This window comes from Cyrtonyx montezumae, unplaced genomic scaffold (assembly GCF_038088225.1).
Source record: "Cyrtonyx montezumae isolate F1298 unplaced genomic scaffold, pur_monq_1.0 scaffold_26, whole genome shotgun sequence".
NCBI lineage: Eukaryota > Metazoa > Chordata > Aves > Galliformes > Odontophoridae > Cyrtonyx > Cyrtonyx montezumae.
The window spans coordinates 3,359,770-3,372,984 of NW_027072003.1; the positions used below are offsets into that span (position 1 = coordinate 3,359,770).

The 13,215-nt window shown below is 51.9% G+C and overlaps 1 protein-coding gene across 1 annotated transcript in view; it reads left to right on the forward strand.

Annotated features, from left to right (window-relative positions):
• The window catches only part of PLXNA2 (plexin A2), a 97,991-nt gene that overhangs the window by 60,977 nt on the left and 23,799 nt on the right, over positions 1 to 13,215 (forward strand). The window contains exons 10-14 of the mRNA XM_065740377.1: positions 4,383 to 4,583; positions 5,801 to 5,897; positions 6,216 to 6,400; positions 9,369 to 9,520; positions 12,152 to 12,269. Coding sequence (XP_065596449.1) covers positions 4,383 to 4,583; positions 5,801 to 5,897; positions 6,216 to 6,400; positions 9,369 to 9,520; positions 12,152 to 12,269 — 753 coding nt within the window. The remainder of the gene's footprint in view (positions 1 to 4,382; positions 4,584 to 5,800; positions 5,898 to 6,215; positions 6,401 to 9,368; positions 9,521 to 12,151; positions 12,270 to 13,215) is intronic.

Genomic DNA, 13,215 nt, shown 5'->3' on the forward strand with positions numbered 1-13,215 from the left:
TGCTCAGCAGTGAGTGTGACGCAGAGCTGCTGGTGGGACTCGTGGTGCTTCGTTCTAGGGCTGCTGGCAGCTCTGCAGCTGGGGCTGGAACCCAACTGCAAACTGATTAAGGAAGGAATTGCAGATGTGAGCAGCCCCAGAGTTTGGAAAACAAAAGTGCTTCAGGTTTCAGTGCTGAGGAACCAGGAGCTGTCTCTCTTAGCAGTGAATAAAAGGTGTGGGACTCAATTCCAGAAATGCTTTTTACAGTCAGAGGGAGGCAAAGCCCATTATCAGCTTTGCCAGATCGTCTGTTCTTCCTGAGGTAGAGAGATCCATGGAGAAGTAGCACAGATTCCCAATCAAAGTTACCACCAACCCCACAGTTTGGGATCTTTGCAACTTGTCCACTTCCTTGCAACTGTAACCCAGCAGCAGTGGAGCTGAGACAGAGCTGCACTGTGCTCTGCTGTGGTTTCACCTGGCACAGAGCAGATGCAGTTGGGCAGGGGCTGGTCCTGGTCCCCCTGTCCCTGTACAGAGCTCTGGGGCAGCTGGAGGACTGCTGGGAATGGGGTGGGTGATGCACAGTGTCAGCCCTGTGCCACCCCCAGCAGGGACCATGGGATGCACTCAGTGCAGCACAGTGAAGAGCCTCATGCAGGGTACAGACATCCAAGGATAAGCATCTGCTCTGGGGACAGACCAAAAGCTTTCCCCGTCCAGTTCAAAGCCAAGAGACTTCCTTTTAAGATAACATGAGAAAGCAAAACCTTTGCTTTCTCTTCTCTCAAGAGGTGCGTGTTGTTTTTTTTCCCTTCTCCTTCACACTCAAAGCATTGCCCTCCTCCCAGGCTGTACAGAGTTCTCACTTTTATAGGTCTTCTGCCCCAGGATATGAGGAGTGTTTGACAAGTCTCTGCTAAAGTAGGACACGTCCCCTTGCTTTGCTCCAGGAGTACGTGGAACTTCCCAGCATTGTACCTCTGCTGGTCCCTGCTGGGCTCAAAGCTCAATGGCTTTGTCTTCCTAATCCTTTAGAGTTCTTAGCCAGGATGTTATGCAATAATGTAACACCTAGCAGTGACTTTTGATAAAGACAGACAATAATGATGTAAATTCTCTGTCACTTATCACAACTTCTCTGCGCCTCTGAACCCACAGGTGAAGCCAACCAACCACCCAAACTGAAGTGTTTGCTTATTTGAGGTGAATGAATGGCCACTTGTGTACGCAGGGCACTCCTAATGCCCTTATTGTGGGCATTCCACTGCAGCATCCCATAAGTGCCTCCTGAAGGGTTTCCTCTCCTAAAGCAATTCCAGTCACAGTATCCTCAATGTATTGGCAAAATGTCTGTGCTTATCAGCATCGCTCCCTCTGTAGCCCAGGGTCTGTTGTGCACTGAGTCCTTCTCAGAGCTTCAGCCTCCAGGGAGCACACATGGAGCTCTGGGACTTGTGCCTATAGGATCATTTTAGCATGTCCTGGGGGTTGGGTTTGTGTGTGTGTGGCTTATGGCTGTAGGATGTGTCACTGTAAAGGGGCAAAACACAGAGATGAAGCGGAATGTTGAGGCAAACACATTTGTACACCCATCTCGATGGAGAGCTAGAACCAAATAAATCCTATTAGTTTCCCAGAACGCAGGATCCCTTCCCTCTTTGATGTGTGGATAATGCCATTTCCATGTGTGAGATGCTGAATCAGGGGAGTGGAGCGTTTCAGATTCTGGAAGTTAAGTGCAGAACCAGATTTAAGCTCTGTTCTGACTCCCTGGATTTGGGATTTCAATTACTGCAGCTTTTAGAGCAACATCTTTCCACCTGAGTATGCCCTTTGATGCTAAGCACTACTCAGTGCACCTTGAAGGATATAAAACAAATCAAAACTTCCTCGTACCTGCTCCTGTTGTTCTCAATTCGAATGCCTAAATGAAAACTCTGGTGCATGGGATGCAAGCAAGGGCTGCATTTCTGTCCCTTGAAGTTGTCGCATGGCTTTGCTGGGTCCCATGTTACTTCTGAGAGTAAAGCCCAGCACAAAGCAATGCCAGCAGTCCCACTGCTGCTGCCTTTCTTTGCACGTCTGGTTTCTAAGGAGCGAGGTCTGCTCTCCTCTCTGATGGTATAAACGGAGAGTAGTGTGTCTCCAGAAGTGATGGGGACCATAATTTATATCACTGGGAGCGCATCTGTGATCCAAGGGTTTACATTCATATGCCAGGACCGTTTATGTTCAGAGCTCTGAAATGTGTGCAGCTAGTTAACATTTGTAGAGGGCTTTCATTTTTTAGATGAAAAAAACTGGAAAAAATGTTGGTTTTCCTTCCATTTGGGCAAAACCCCTCAGTCAAAAGCAGTGCCTGCCATTTCCAGGCACTCTTTTTCCCAAACAAGAGCAAGGTTTGACCCACTAAAAGCGCTCTGTTAAACACAAATAATAACCATGGGCGCTCTGTTCTGCTCCGCAGGCAGATGCTTATCTCCAGCATTTAAGGTATTTATAGACCTCGGAATCTTTGAGGCTGAAAAGTGTTGCAGAAGCATAAAATGTCTTTGTGAACTCTGCTTAGTGTCTCATGCACAGAATTCTCCCTGAGTCTGTGCCACCCGCGCATCACTTCTCGTTTTCCTGCGGCGGATCCTCGGAGTGATGTTTGTTCTGGTTCACAGAAGTCGAGGAGGATAATGAGGGAATTCAGCCCGTGTTTGTTTAGAGAGGGGAGGTAATAAGGGCTCTTCCTCACTCAGGGCAGGATTTACTTCTCGTGAATTCAAAACAAAACAAACACAAAGTGAACCGATGACGGGGCAAATTGTGCGTTGTTCCAAAGCGTGGCTGGACAGCTCTGCAACACGGGGCTCCACGGCTGCTCCCCTTACATTGGCTTGCAGTGAGCTGGGAGCAAGGAGGAGCAAGGTGTGTGCTCACAGCTGGGTGGGGGGCACCACGCATCCCAGATATCCCTGTTGTGATAGCTGCAGCAGCCTGGTGGTGGGATTGTGGTGGGTTGTGCTTCCCCTCCCAGCACCGCCAGCTTTCTGCTGCTGGAGCTCAAGCTGCTCTTGGCTGTTAATCCGTGAAAGCCTCTGTTAGAAATAAAAATAAAAAATATATAAGGAAAAGTGCCACTAAAAAGGTTTACGAGGCAGCAGTTTAAGCTACCAGCTCCTCCGTGCTTGGGCAGCAGCTGGTTCTCATTGACAACATGCCCAAGCTGGGAGCTGGGCTGGGAGTGGAGTCCCAATGCCATCATTGCAATGCAGAATTCCTGCCTGGATGCATCCCAGCAGAGGCAGCTTTAGGGCTGGGCAGGAGGCAGAGGGCTGCAGTGCCAGCGTGGGATGTTGCAGAGCAGAGGGAAGCATTAGGCAGTTTTTTTTTCCCTAAAAATTCAACATTAACACAGGATAAATCACCGAGTGTCAGTTACTTACAGGTGCTTAGGTACCTATTTCCATCAGATCAAAGCAAATTAGAGCTAAATGGGATGTAAATGCTTCTGATGGTCAGAGCCTTTTGTCTCTGCATGTTGTAGTCCCCGGGATAGAAATTGAGCAAACCCCACGTGCATCTGGAGGAGATAATCTTTAGGATGTTGAGATACTGCAGGAGGAATGTGGTGCAGTTACCAGGCACTGACAGCCCTGCTTGTGGCTCATCACAGATTGCTGTGTACAGCCCCATGCATCTCATGCTTGGGGCTGCAGTGTGCTGCTCTGTGCAGTGTTCTTTACAGGGAGGGGTTCCCTTTCTTTGCTCAGAGCATCTTCAGCAGCGAAGTCTTGAGCTCCCAAGGTAGCAAATTGAACAGAAATGGCAATATTAATAGCAGCATTAATGTTAAAAGTTGCTGCTAATTGACAGTTGCATTATTCTGGCCAGATAGTGGCAGAAGTGTGGTTAAGCACTGGAATGGGCTCCCCAGGGCGGTGGTGGAGTCACCGTCCCTGATTGTGTTTGAAACCCGTTTGGATGTGGTGCTCAGGGACACGGTGTAGCAGTGGGTTGTTAGGGTTAGGGCAGTATGGTTTGGTCGAGGTTGGACATGATGATCTTGAAGGCCATTTCCAACCTGAGCGATCCTATGATTCTATGAAGTGGAAGCAAATCACGCTTCCTACTTAATGCTTTAATTACTGTGCTTAGTTATAAGAGCCCATGACCACCCGCTGCTTTCAGAACACACAGCTCCAGAGGCAGCAGCTTGCTGCTCCTCTCTTTTCTCCCTCATTGCAATAATCACACTGATATTTGAAACATGCGGTCTCCAACATAACAGTCTGCATCCAGTTTTGTGGCACCGTGTCCATCCCAAGGCTCAGCACCATCCTGAAGCTGTACCGTGGGGCTCTGTATTCCTGCACACTACAAACTGACACCTCTTCCACCACCCCCAGGACTGCCCCCAGCTCTTCCCCACAGAGGAGATCCTGATCCCGGTGGGAGAGGTGAAGCCCATCACGCTGAAGGCCCGGAACCTTCCGCAGCCTCAGTCTGGCCAACGTGGCTACGAGTGTGTGCTGAGCATCCAAGGCGTCATCCACCGCGTGCCCGCACTGCGCTTCAACAGCTCCAGCGTGCAGTGCCAGAACAGCTCGGTGAGCACACGGCTGCCTCCTGTTCAGCTGTGGTGCCCAGAGAGGGCTGAGGAGGAGGAGGAGGAGGAGGAGGAGGAGGCGGGCTTGGCCGTGGTGGGGGGGGGGGATTCGGTAAGAAATGGGACAGGCTTGGTAGCAGGGTGATAGGACCAAGGGGAAATGGATTCAGACTTAAAGAGGGGAGATTTAGGTGGGATATAGGTAGAGCATTACAAGAAGGGTGGTGAAGCACAAGCTGCACAGAGGGGTGGTGGGGCCCCGTCCCTGCAGACCCCTGGATGCACCTGAGCACCTGGTGAAGCTGTGGTTATTCCTGTTCAGTGCAGGGCGGTGGGACCAGATGGCTTTTGAAGGTCCCTTCCATCTCAAAGCGTTCTGTATTTTATGATTCTGTGAATCACCTGGGGGTGCTGCTAAGAAGCAGGTTGGGGGGGGGGGGGGCAGCTCTGCCCTGCACGGGATGGGGCTCAGCAGATGGCAGGGGGTCTTCAGAGGGGTTGCAGGGCACCTGCAGTCGGATTTGGGCATTAGCACAGGGAACTTCAGGGGTGCTTTAATATTCAGCGCAGACGGTCTTAAATTGTTAATCGAGTTTTGAATTTTTAAAAGTTTTGCTGGGTATTTATACATCCCTGGCTGTCTTTGGGCCTTGCAGCTTGGTGGCTAATAAATGTATTAATACCGTGTAGCTCTTTTCCTATCCAGGGCGATTTATAAACATTAGGGGAGCGCTTTTCCTCCTGTTAGGCTGATGGGAAGTGGTAGGTAGAGAGTTTAAGGGCAATTCTGCACGAACAGCTCTATCAGCTGAGCAGAGGATGTGGTTTTGTAACCCAGCAAAGTGAATCTCTGGAACAGGACAGTGCTGCACGGAGCAGTCTGCCTCGATGGCAGTGCTGTTTAAAGTCTTCTTAGAGGCTCTTGATGAACTGGAGGGGCCATATTGATGAGCTGGGGCTGAGCAACAGGAGCAGCCGCTGCAGGGGGAATAATTAATCCATTACCTCTCCCAGGGACTAGGTCTGATTTAATTATCTGCTCTTGGTGAGGAGGAGGGAGGCAAAGCAAGGCCCTGGAGCTGGAGCGTGAAAGTGGTGGTGGATCAGCCACCAGCACGTGATGCAGAGAATAATCACTGCTTCTTCAGAAATCCTCCTTTCCTGGCAGTGTCTCTGGTGCACCCTCCCGAGCGTTTCATTCTCCCTCTTCTTCTCCAGTATCTGTATGATGGGATGGACATCAGCGACTTAGCAGTGGACTTTGCTGTGGTGTGGAATGGGAACTTCGTCATTGACAACCCGGAGGATGTGAAAGGTAATGGGTGCATGGGGACTGTGGGGCAGGGTGGGAGCAGCTCCATACCATGGCAATGGGAAGGCCACTGTAAGCCCCAAAACGAAAGCTTTAAAAGCAATTTAGGGAAAGAATGACTTCTAGAAAACATTGAGTGCTTCCAAGTGCAGCTGTCAGAAAACCCAATCCAGAACCTGAAGCTCTGAGAGCACTCGTGGAACCGAGACCAGGCTGCCTGGGGATGTGGGTGGTTTCAGCTTTTATTTTAACTCCTCGGGGTGAACGAAATGTTTGCAGAGGGTTGGGAGCGCCGCTCAGCACTGTGCTCTCTCCCCGCAGTGCACCTGTACAAGTGCGCAGCGCAGCGCGAGAGCTGCGGGCTCTGCCTCAAGGCCGACCCCAAATTCGAGTGCGGGTGGTGCAGCGGGGAGGGGAGGTGCACTCTGCGACCCCACTGCAGCCCCCAGCCCTGGCTCGACTGGTCCAGCAGGAACGTCAAGTGCTCCAACCCGCGCATCACCGAGGTAAGAGTGCAGCAGGACGGGTGCCCCATTGCGTGGCTGTCGCTCTCTGCCGTGCTGACAGTGTGACCACCACGGACTGGTGCAGGAATGCTGATTAAACCTGAGAGCTAATTAGGCTGCAGCTGATGTGTCTGATGTCCCCGTTCAGACCGCTGAGGGATGCAAAGTGTCTCCCAGGAGCGTTTCCACAGCAAAGATGCTCGTGGGCTGTTAGCGCTGCTGCTGGGAGTGATGCTCCTGTCAGGTGGGAATGAAATATTTTGCTTTCTAGCTTAATTAACTCCCACAAACCCTTGAGCAGCCAGGTCTAAGGAGAATGACAGAGGGCCAGGAGAAACTCTGCAAGGTCGATATTCCTAATCCCAAGCCCTCTAGGCACAGAGGTCAGCTCCTCTCTCCTTCCCCTTTCTGCCCAGACAACAGTGGGAAAACCACAGTGGAAACCATGGGACTGTTGGCAGCCCTGGGTTCTGTAGCTGGCACCCGAGATTTTTGAGTTTCCCGGGTGCCACTTGCATTGCTACCGGGCTCTGCACCGAAAGCCCAGCACAGAAGTGTAAGGGATATACTCAGTCCTTGTTTTGCACTGACTGAGGCCCTCTTAACAGTGCAAAACTTCCACCCGGTCTGTGGTCCTGGCAATAAATAAATAAAAGTCAGTTTTCTTGCGAACAAGCGGCACTCTGATCTCCTATTCACTTATTTGAAGGCCTCATTAATATAACATCAGTGCAACAAACAGCTGAAGGGGGGGCAGTGTCAGCCTGAATAATGGAGTTGCTCTGCGGAGATAACAATTAGGTTCTGAATGTGCCATCAGCAGAGACGAGGAGGGATCATGCCGTGATGACAGTGCTCGTGTGCTGGCTCCTGCTGGGCTCATCAGCTGGGCTGGGGCTGCTTGGAGCAGCCAGGAGAGCACAAAGAGTGACCGTGGCTGCTGCTGGGGGGGGGGGTGAGGGACAGGGTGTTCTCTGTGCACCCAAGCAGATGCTCACTGGTTGTAGTGCAGGGGTGCTGCACAGTGCAAGGACAGCACTGGGCTGGGTCTCATTTTCTCGTGCTCATTGTGGCTAAATTTTACGTTATAGAATCGTTAAGGTTGGAAAAGACCACTGAGATCACTTAGCCCAGCCATCACCCCATCACTGCCATATGTCAGAAGTGCAGACTCGTGTGGGAGGTGGGAATGAGAGCCTGCACCCCGTGTTATTACAGCAGCGTGCTCTGCAGGGTGGGGAGAGCTGCTGCACTGCAGCATCCCAATGGGCCACGCTGTGCGTGCTGCTGAGCTGCCACGTTAGGAGGGCACGTGGAGATGAGCAGCTCAGTGCTGCTGGTGCTCGTCCTCCCAATGCCCCCTGTCCCACACAGCACCCCTGGGTGCCCCACGATGGCCCTCGAAGGCTTCTCCTCTTTCTACAATTTTGACTGAATCTCTCCAGCTGCAATTAACTGAATGCATCTGTTCTAACCCTGGGGCTGCTTTATGGCACAGTTACTTCAAAACTGTTCAATTAACGACCGCTAAAATCTAGGTCGAGTGGAGCTCCATATTGGGGATTTTCCAGGTCAGGACATTTTCAAAATACAGCATCAGCCCCTCATTGTTCAGTGAGGCCGTCGGGTGCGCTCCAGTTGGGGAACAGAGAGCTGTGGCCATTTGTTGGGGATGGAAAGGGACCGAGGAGCCAATGAGCAGTGCAGCACTACAACAAAACACATCTTAACATAATCTGGAGCTGCAAAGGACACTTGTAGCTGTCAAGTACACGAAGTGCTGGGCTCAGGTGATCCCCGGCGATGTGAGCATTAGCAGTGCAGCCTTCAGGACTCGGCATGATGCGCTGCAGCTTGGTTTGTAGCATGCCTTGTGGGCACGTAGAGCTAAGTGCTACAAGGCTCGCCACGTGGCGTGGGTTCCAGCACACAGCAGAGCACAGGGGTGGGCTGGAAAGCTCAGTCTGGGGAGAGGGAGGCAGAAGTGGAAGCTCAGGGGAAGGTGCAGGAAAAGCAGCCAAGCAGAAACAGCAGGGAGAGGTCTTGGGGAACTGAGATGTGGCAAAAGCAAGGATGGGAGCAATGTGCAGGAATGAGAGTTCTCCATTAAGTTAATCAAAGCACATCATTATGGATTATGTTGTTTATTACTAACTGCTGTGGCAGTGGGAAGATTAACAGCTCACCCAAGAGCTGGAGGCGGATTCAGAACAATTGTTTAAGAGTTTTGGGTCCCAAACTAGAGCCTGTATGTTGTGGTAATTTGTACTGCTCATGGAAGAGAGCGTTGTCCTTGATGAAAGGCTGTAGGAGCAGAGCTGGCTGTGGCTCATGCAGGCTATAAACAGTCAGCTTGAGAGTGCCCCCCTCACCCTTTAGTGTTTTGAGCCACTTGAGGTGCCAGCTCACTGATAAATGTGCTATCAGAATTCAGAGAGCAGCCAAGGCAGAAGGTAACAAAGTTCTCCAGAGCAGCAGGCAACTGCTGGAAGGTTATTTGCTGCCTTGTGCAGCATGTGAAAAGCAGCCAGGCTTCTGCTTCAGGCAGAACTGGGACCTGCTGGCCAAACTGGAGAGCAAGAGGAAAATGCACAGACAGTGGAAGCAAGGACAGGTATCCTGGGAGGAGGATAGGGATGCTGCTGGGCTGTGTAAGGACAGGGTCAGGAAAATCATGACCCAAGTGGAACTGGACTTGGCAAGGGGTGCAGAGAAGAGCAAGAAAGGCCTCTACAGGTATGTAAACCAGTGGAGTTGGACAGGTGACCAGGGGAGGTTCAGACGACTGTGATCCTTCTTCTCCCTGAGGGTGGCATTGTCCCTCATTGTCTTCTCTGGGGACAACACGTGTGGGTTCCAGGTTTGTTGGCTTCTCTGCAGTGCGAGAAGCAGCAGGCAGGGTGGGACCCATCTCCAAGCTTTGGGGTCGTGCAGACAGCAGCCTGACCCCTGCTGTGCTTCCCTTTAGATCCTGACGGTGTCGGGACCCCCAGAAGGAGGCACCAGAGTGACCATCCGGGGTGTCAACCTGGGCCTGGACTTCTCAGAGATCGCCCGCGGCGTGCAGGTGGCGGGGGTACCCTGTGCACCTCTGCCGGAGCAGTACATCATCGCTGAACAGTGAGTGACCTCAACCTCAGGGCACAATCCCTCCTCCACCTCCCAGCCCCACAGCAGTGCAGGAACGGGGCTGGGGCTGGGTGCTGGTGGGGTTAAGCAGCCCCGTAAGCTTTCACAAAGCGTTTTGTTTCCTCCTGCTTTGCTAAGCATCTTTAGCATCTTTCCTTGCGAGGCTCTGCCCCCTCTGCTCCCCTCGTGCTTGAGATGCAGCCAGCACCGCGGGCTGAGCGCTGCCATTTGTTAGGTGAGAGGCTCTGACAGCAGCTTCATCCGAGCGGGCCTCTGCTGGAGCCCATTCATTTATTTCACTAAGAAAAATGTCAAGCAAAAATTAGAAAATAGGCATGTAACAGAGGACGGGCGAATAAACCTCCCACGGTGACACCCGTCCTGCTGGGGAGGGCTGATGTTGTGCTGGGAGCAGTGAGCTGCAGGAGCTGCTGGGTGTGCCAGGGCTGCCCGTGGTCCCCCAGGGGCTCAGGGGTGCTTGCCAGCAGTATGGATGTGCCCTGAAAGCAGCTCGAAACAGCCATCCTCGGGTGGTGACATCCATTTGGTGGGGCTGGGTGTGATCCCCAGCTCATGGAGCCGCCTGTCACCAGGATGTGTTTGTTGGCAGTGGGGTTTTGCTCATTGCTCCCTGCCTGGCACGAGGATCTGCCCTCCCAGTGTGTGCAGCTGATCCATCAGCATTCCCATCACTGCATGAAGGGCACTGCAGAGCTGCTCAGCACCGTCAGCGCCCGCACAGCTCCAGGCTGAGCTCAAGTCAGTGCCCACGGCTGATGCTGTTCCACCAAGTGGAATTTTGTTTTATTTTATTTTTCAAATAAAGGACAGAATATGATAAAATTGTCCTCCTTTGATGGTACGAAGCCCTGATTTTATAATCATGACTCTAATTACGGCTCTTGAGCTTTCAAAGTTTGTTAACATCATTAAAACATTTACCCTGGGCAGATAACAGCACGCGTTAGCATGAGAGCTGCCTTTTAAAGATGAATACAGATAAAAGGACCCTCTTAAGGCTTCTGTGGGCAGACTGAATTCCAAGACTGTAATGACTCACCATATGCTCCAGCCATGCAATCTATCAGCCAGCAATTAGGTTAATGTTGGTGAAAGGGCCGCTTAGCCCAGCAATCAGCACCCTACAGCGGTGCCGAATGCATCATTTTGTAACAAGGTACCTGCTGGGGCTTTGGCTTTGATTGGGAATCAGGATCAGGTGCACCAGGGTCACCCCATCTCCCACTGCTTCCTTCCTGCCCGGTGCTGTGTGGGGGATGTGTGCATTGCCCATGGGTGCTGCTTCACTTGGAAGCATGGGAAATTGGATGTTTCCTCCCATGGTGATGCTTGGGTGTGGCTTTTTGCGTGGCTGCTGCAGGAGCACGGATTGCTGGGAGCATCCCAGCCTGCAGCCCTAACCCTGCAGCAGGCCAAGCAACAAAGCAGCAGTGGAAGGGAGAGAGGTGGCAAGAAGATGGCTGCGTTAAGGCAGAGCAAGGAGCACGTGGCTCGCAGAGGCATGCAGCTGAAGTGCTTCCCTTTCAGTCCTCCCAAGGCAGCATCTCTCTAGGCAACCCGTTTTGATGTGCAGCAAGGAGGACTTGCACACGAGGGCTCTTTATTAGCATGAGTGTATTTCGTTTGGGCCTCCTGGCAGCACCTGTGCATCGGCCTGCAGGTTCTTTAGTCCCTTTATTTTCTCTTCCTTGCAGTGAATTTAGTGCTGCTGATGTCTGCTGGAATACTGCCTTCACACAAATCGGAGCCTTTCAGACGTTCCCATGTGGCTGGGGGAAAAGCAAGCATTCCCCTGCTGCTCTGCCAAAGCACCTTCAGCCACAGTGAGGAAGGGGAATGTGTCTTTTTGCTCTGGCTCTCGGGGCTGAGCATCACTGTGCGTTTCCATTCCTGTGCACAAGGCAGCTTTCTCATCCCCTCAGGCCTCTCTCCAGGATGCTCATGACATTTTTCCATGGGAGCAAGCAGCAATCCCTCCAAGCGTAGCGGAGGAGCCCTGCCAGCTGACAGCCCTTTGCAAACCCCTCCCTGCATCCCCAGCAAACCTTCTACCACTGCCAGGAGCTGCAGGTTGCAGTGCTGACCCACCATGGTGCACCCCAGCAGCTCCTGCTCAGGCTTTCACTGTCCCCTTGGGATGCACCCAGGGCAGAGGGATGCAGGACCCATATCAGAGCTTTGTCCTGACCCTGTTACCTGTGTGGGTGCCTTGTGCAGCAGCCCTCCCTGCCTGCACCGTGCTGTCTCTCTCATCCCTGAGCAGGTTTCTGCTTTTTTGATTAACTGGGAGACTGCAGTGTGAGCTGTTCCCTTAATGAACTCATCTGTTACTCTAAGGACTTAGCACTCACTTTGCTACTGGCTAATATATTGCCATTAGTGCTCTGCTTTGCTCTGGAGTTTACAGCTTGTAATAATTATGTCTAATTTTGATTTTTTTTTCTTTAAATTACTGCGTTGGGGTAAAAATAGACTCGGTAATTAACTCCTTCCAAAGAGGCAGATATCAGAGTTAAAGAGGGGAGAGAAATAACAGAGTGAGCAGCCAGCCCTGTGCTGGCAGCCCCTGGCAAACCCTCACTGCAGCGTTTCTGCTTCCAGGATCGTCTGTGAAATGGGGCAGGCACTTCCTGGGATCAGCTCTGGCCCAGTGCTCCTGTGCATCGGAGAGTGCAAGCCCGAGTTCACGGCCAAATCAGTGCAGCACTACACGTTCGTGGTGAGTATCCTGCACGGGGAGGGAGCTGGGGCCTGAGCTTCAGCACCAGGGGCAAACCCACGCTTTCCCAGTGCTTTCCCAGGGTGTAAAGCTCACCCAGGCCTGCAGAGCAAGCAGCGTTTAGGTAGGAGCCTAAAAGCAGGCTTTGCACGGTGTTTGCTTCCAGCTTTGGACTTCTAAGTAATGCCAAGCTTTGAATTGCTGCTCAGGGCTCCTCCTAGCAAAGCAGCATGTGTGCTCAGAGCAGGAGTGCTTTGCAGAGCGTGGCACTGTGCTGTGCTCAAGGACTGCACGTGATTGCAGTCAGGACTCCGAATCTTCCCGTGTGTTGGGCAAGGAGGAGTAAAGAAGTACTGTCACTGTGAGGCATGTTTACAGGGAAGAAGTCTCTGCCACTGCTTCTTGCTGGTTTTGAAGCTGTTTGTTTGCATCTGTGGTGCAGATACACATGCAGGATCTGGTGGGACTTCTTACACGAGCACAGAAACACACAGAGAAGGACAGCAAGTGCCTGAGCCCGTCCTTCTGTGGTTCAGGTACTGAGGTCCTGCTAAAAAACTCCATTTTATCACCTGCCTGTGAAACCTGAACAGATCTGGAGTAGTTTGTTGTATAGGTTTATTCTTTTCCTTTTGGGATGGAGGAGTTACTCATCATCCAAATATTCAACAATAGTTTGGTTTATTCCCCCTCAGCGTAGACTTCCTCTGTGCTCTTAATGAGGAGCTGCTCTTTGGGTTGCTGTTCTCTGCTGGTCAGTGGGTTATTTAATTAGCATCCTTTTGATTCATAAACCCAAAGCCACAGCCGGGATTCCTCCTATCTCCAGGTTTGTCTAAATAGGGCACTTCATCCCGCCACATCGATTTTGCACTCAGTGGAATCTGTGCATGCAGTGCAGTGCCAAAACTGATAGAGCACGATCTGTAACCGAACAGAGGGGGAA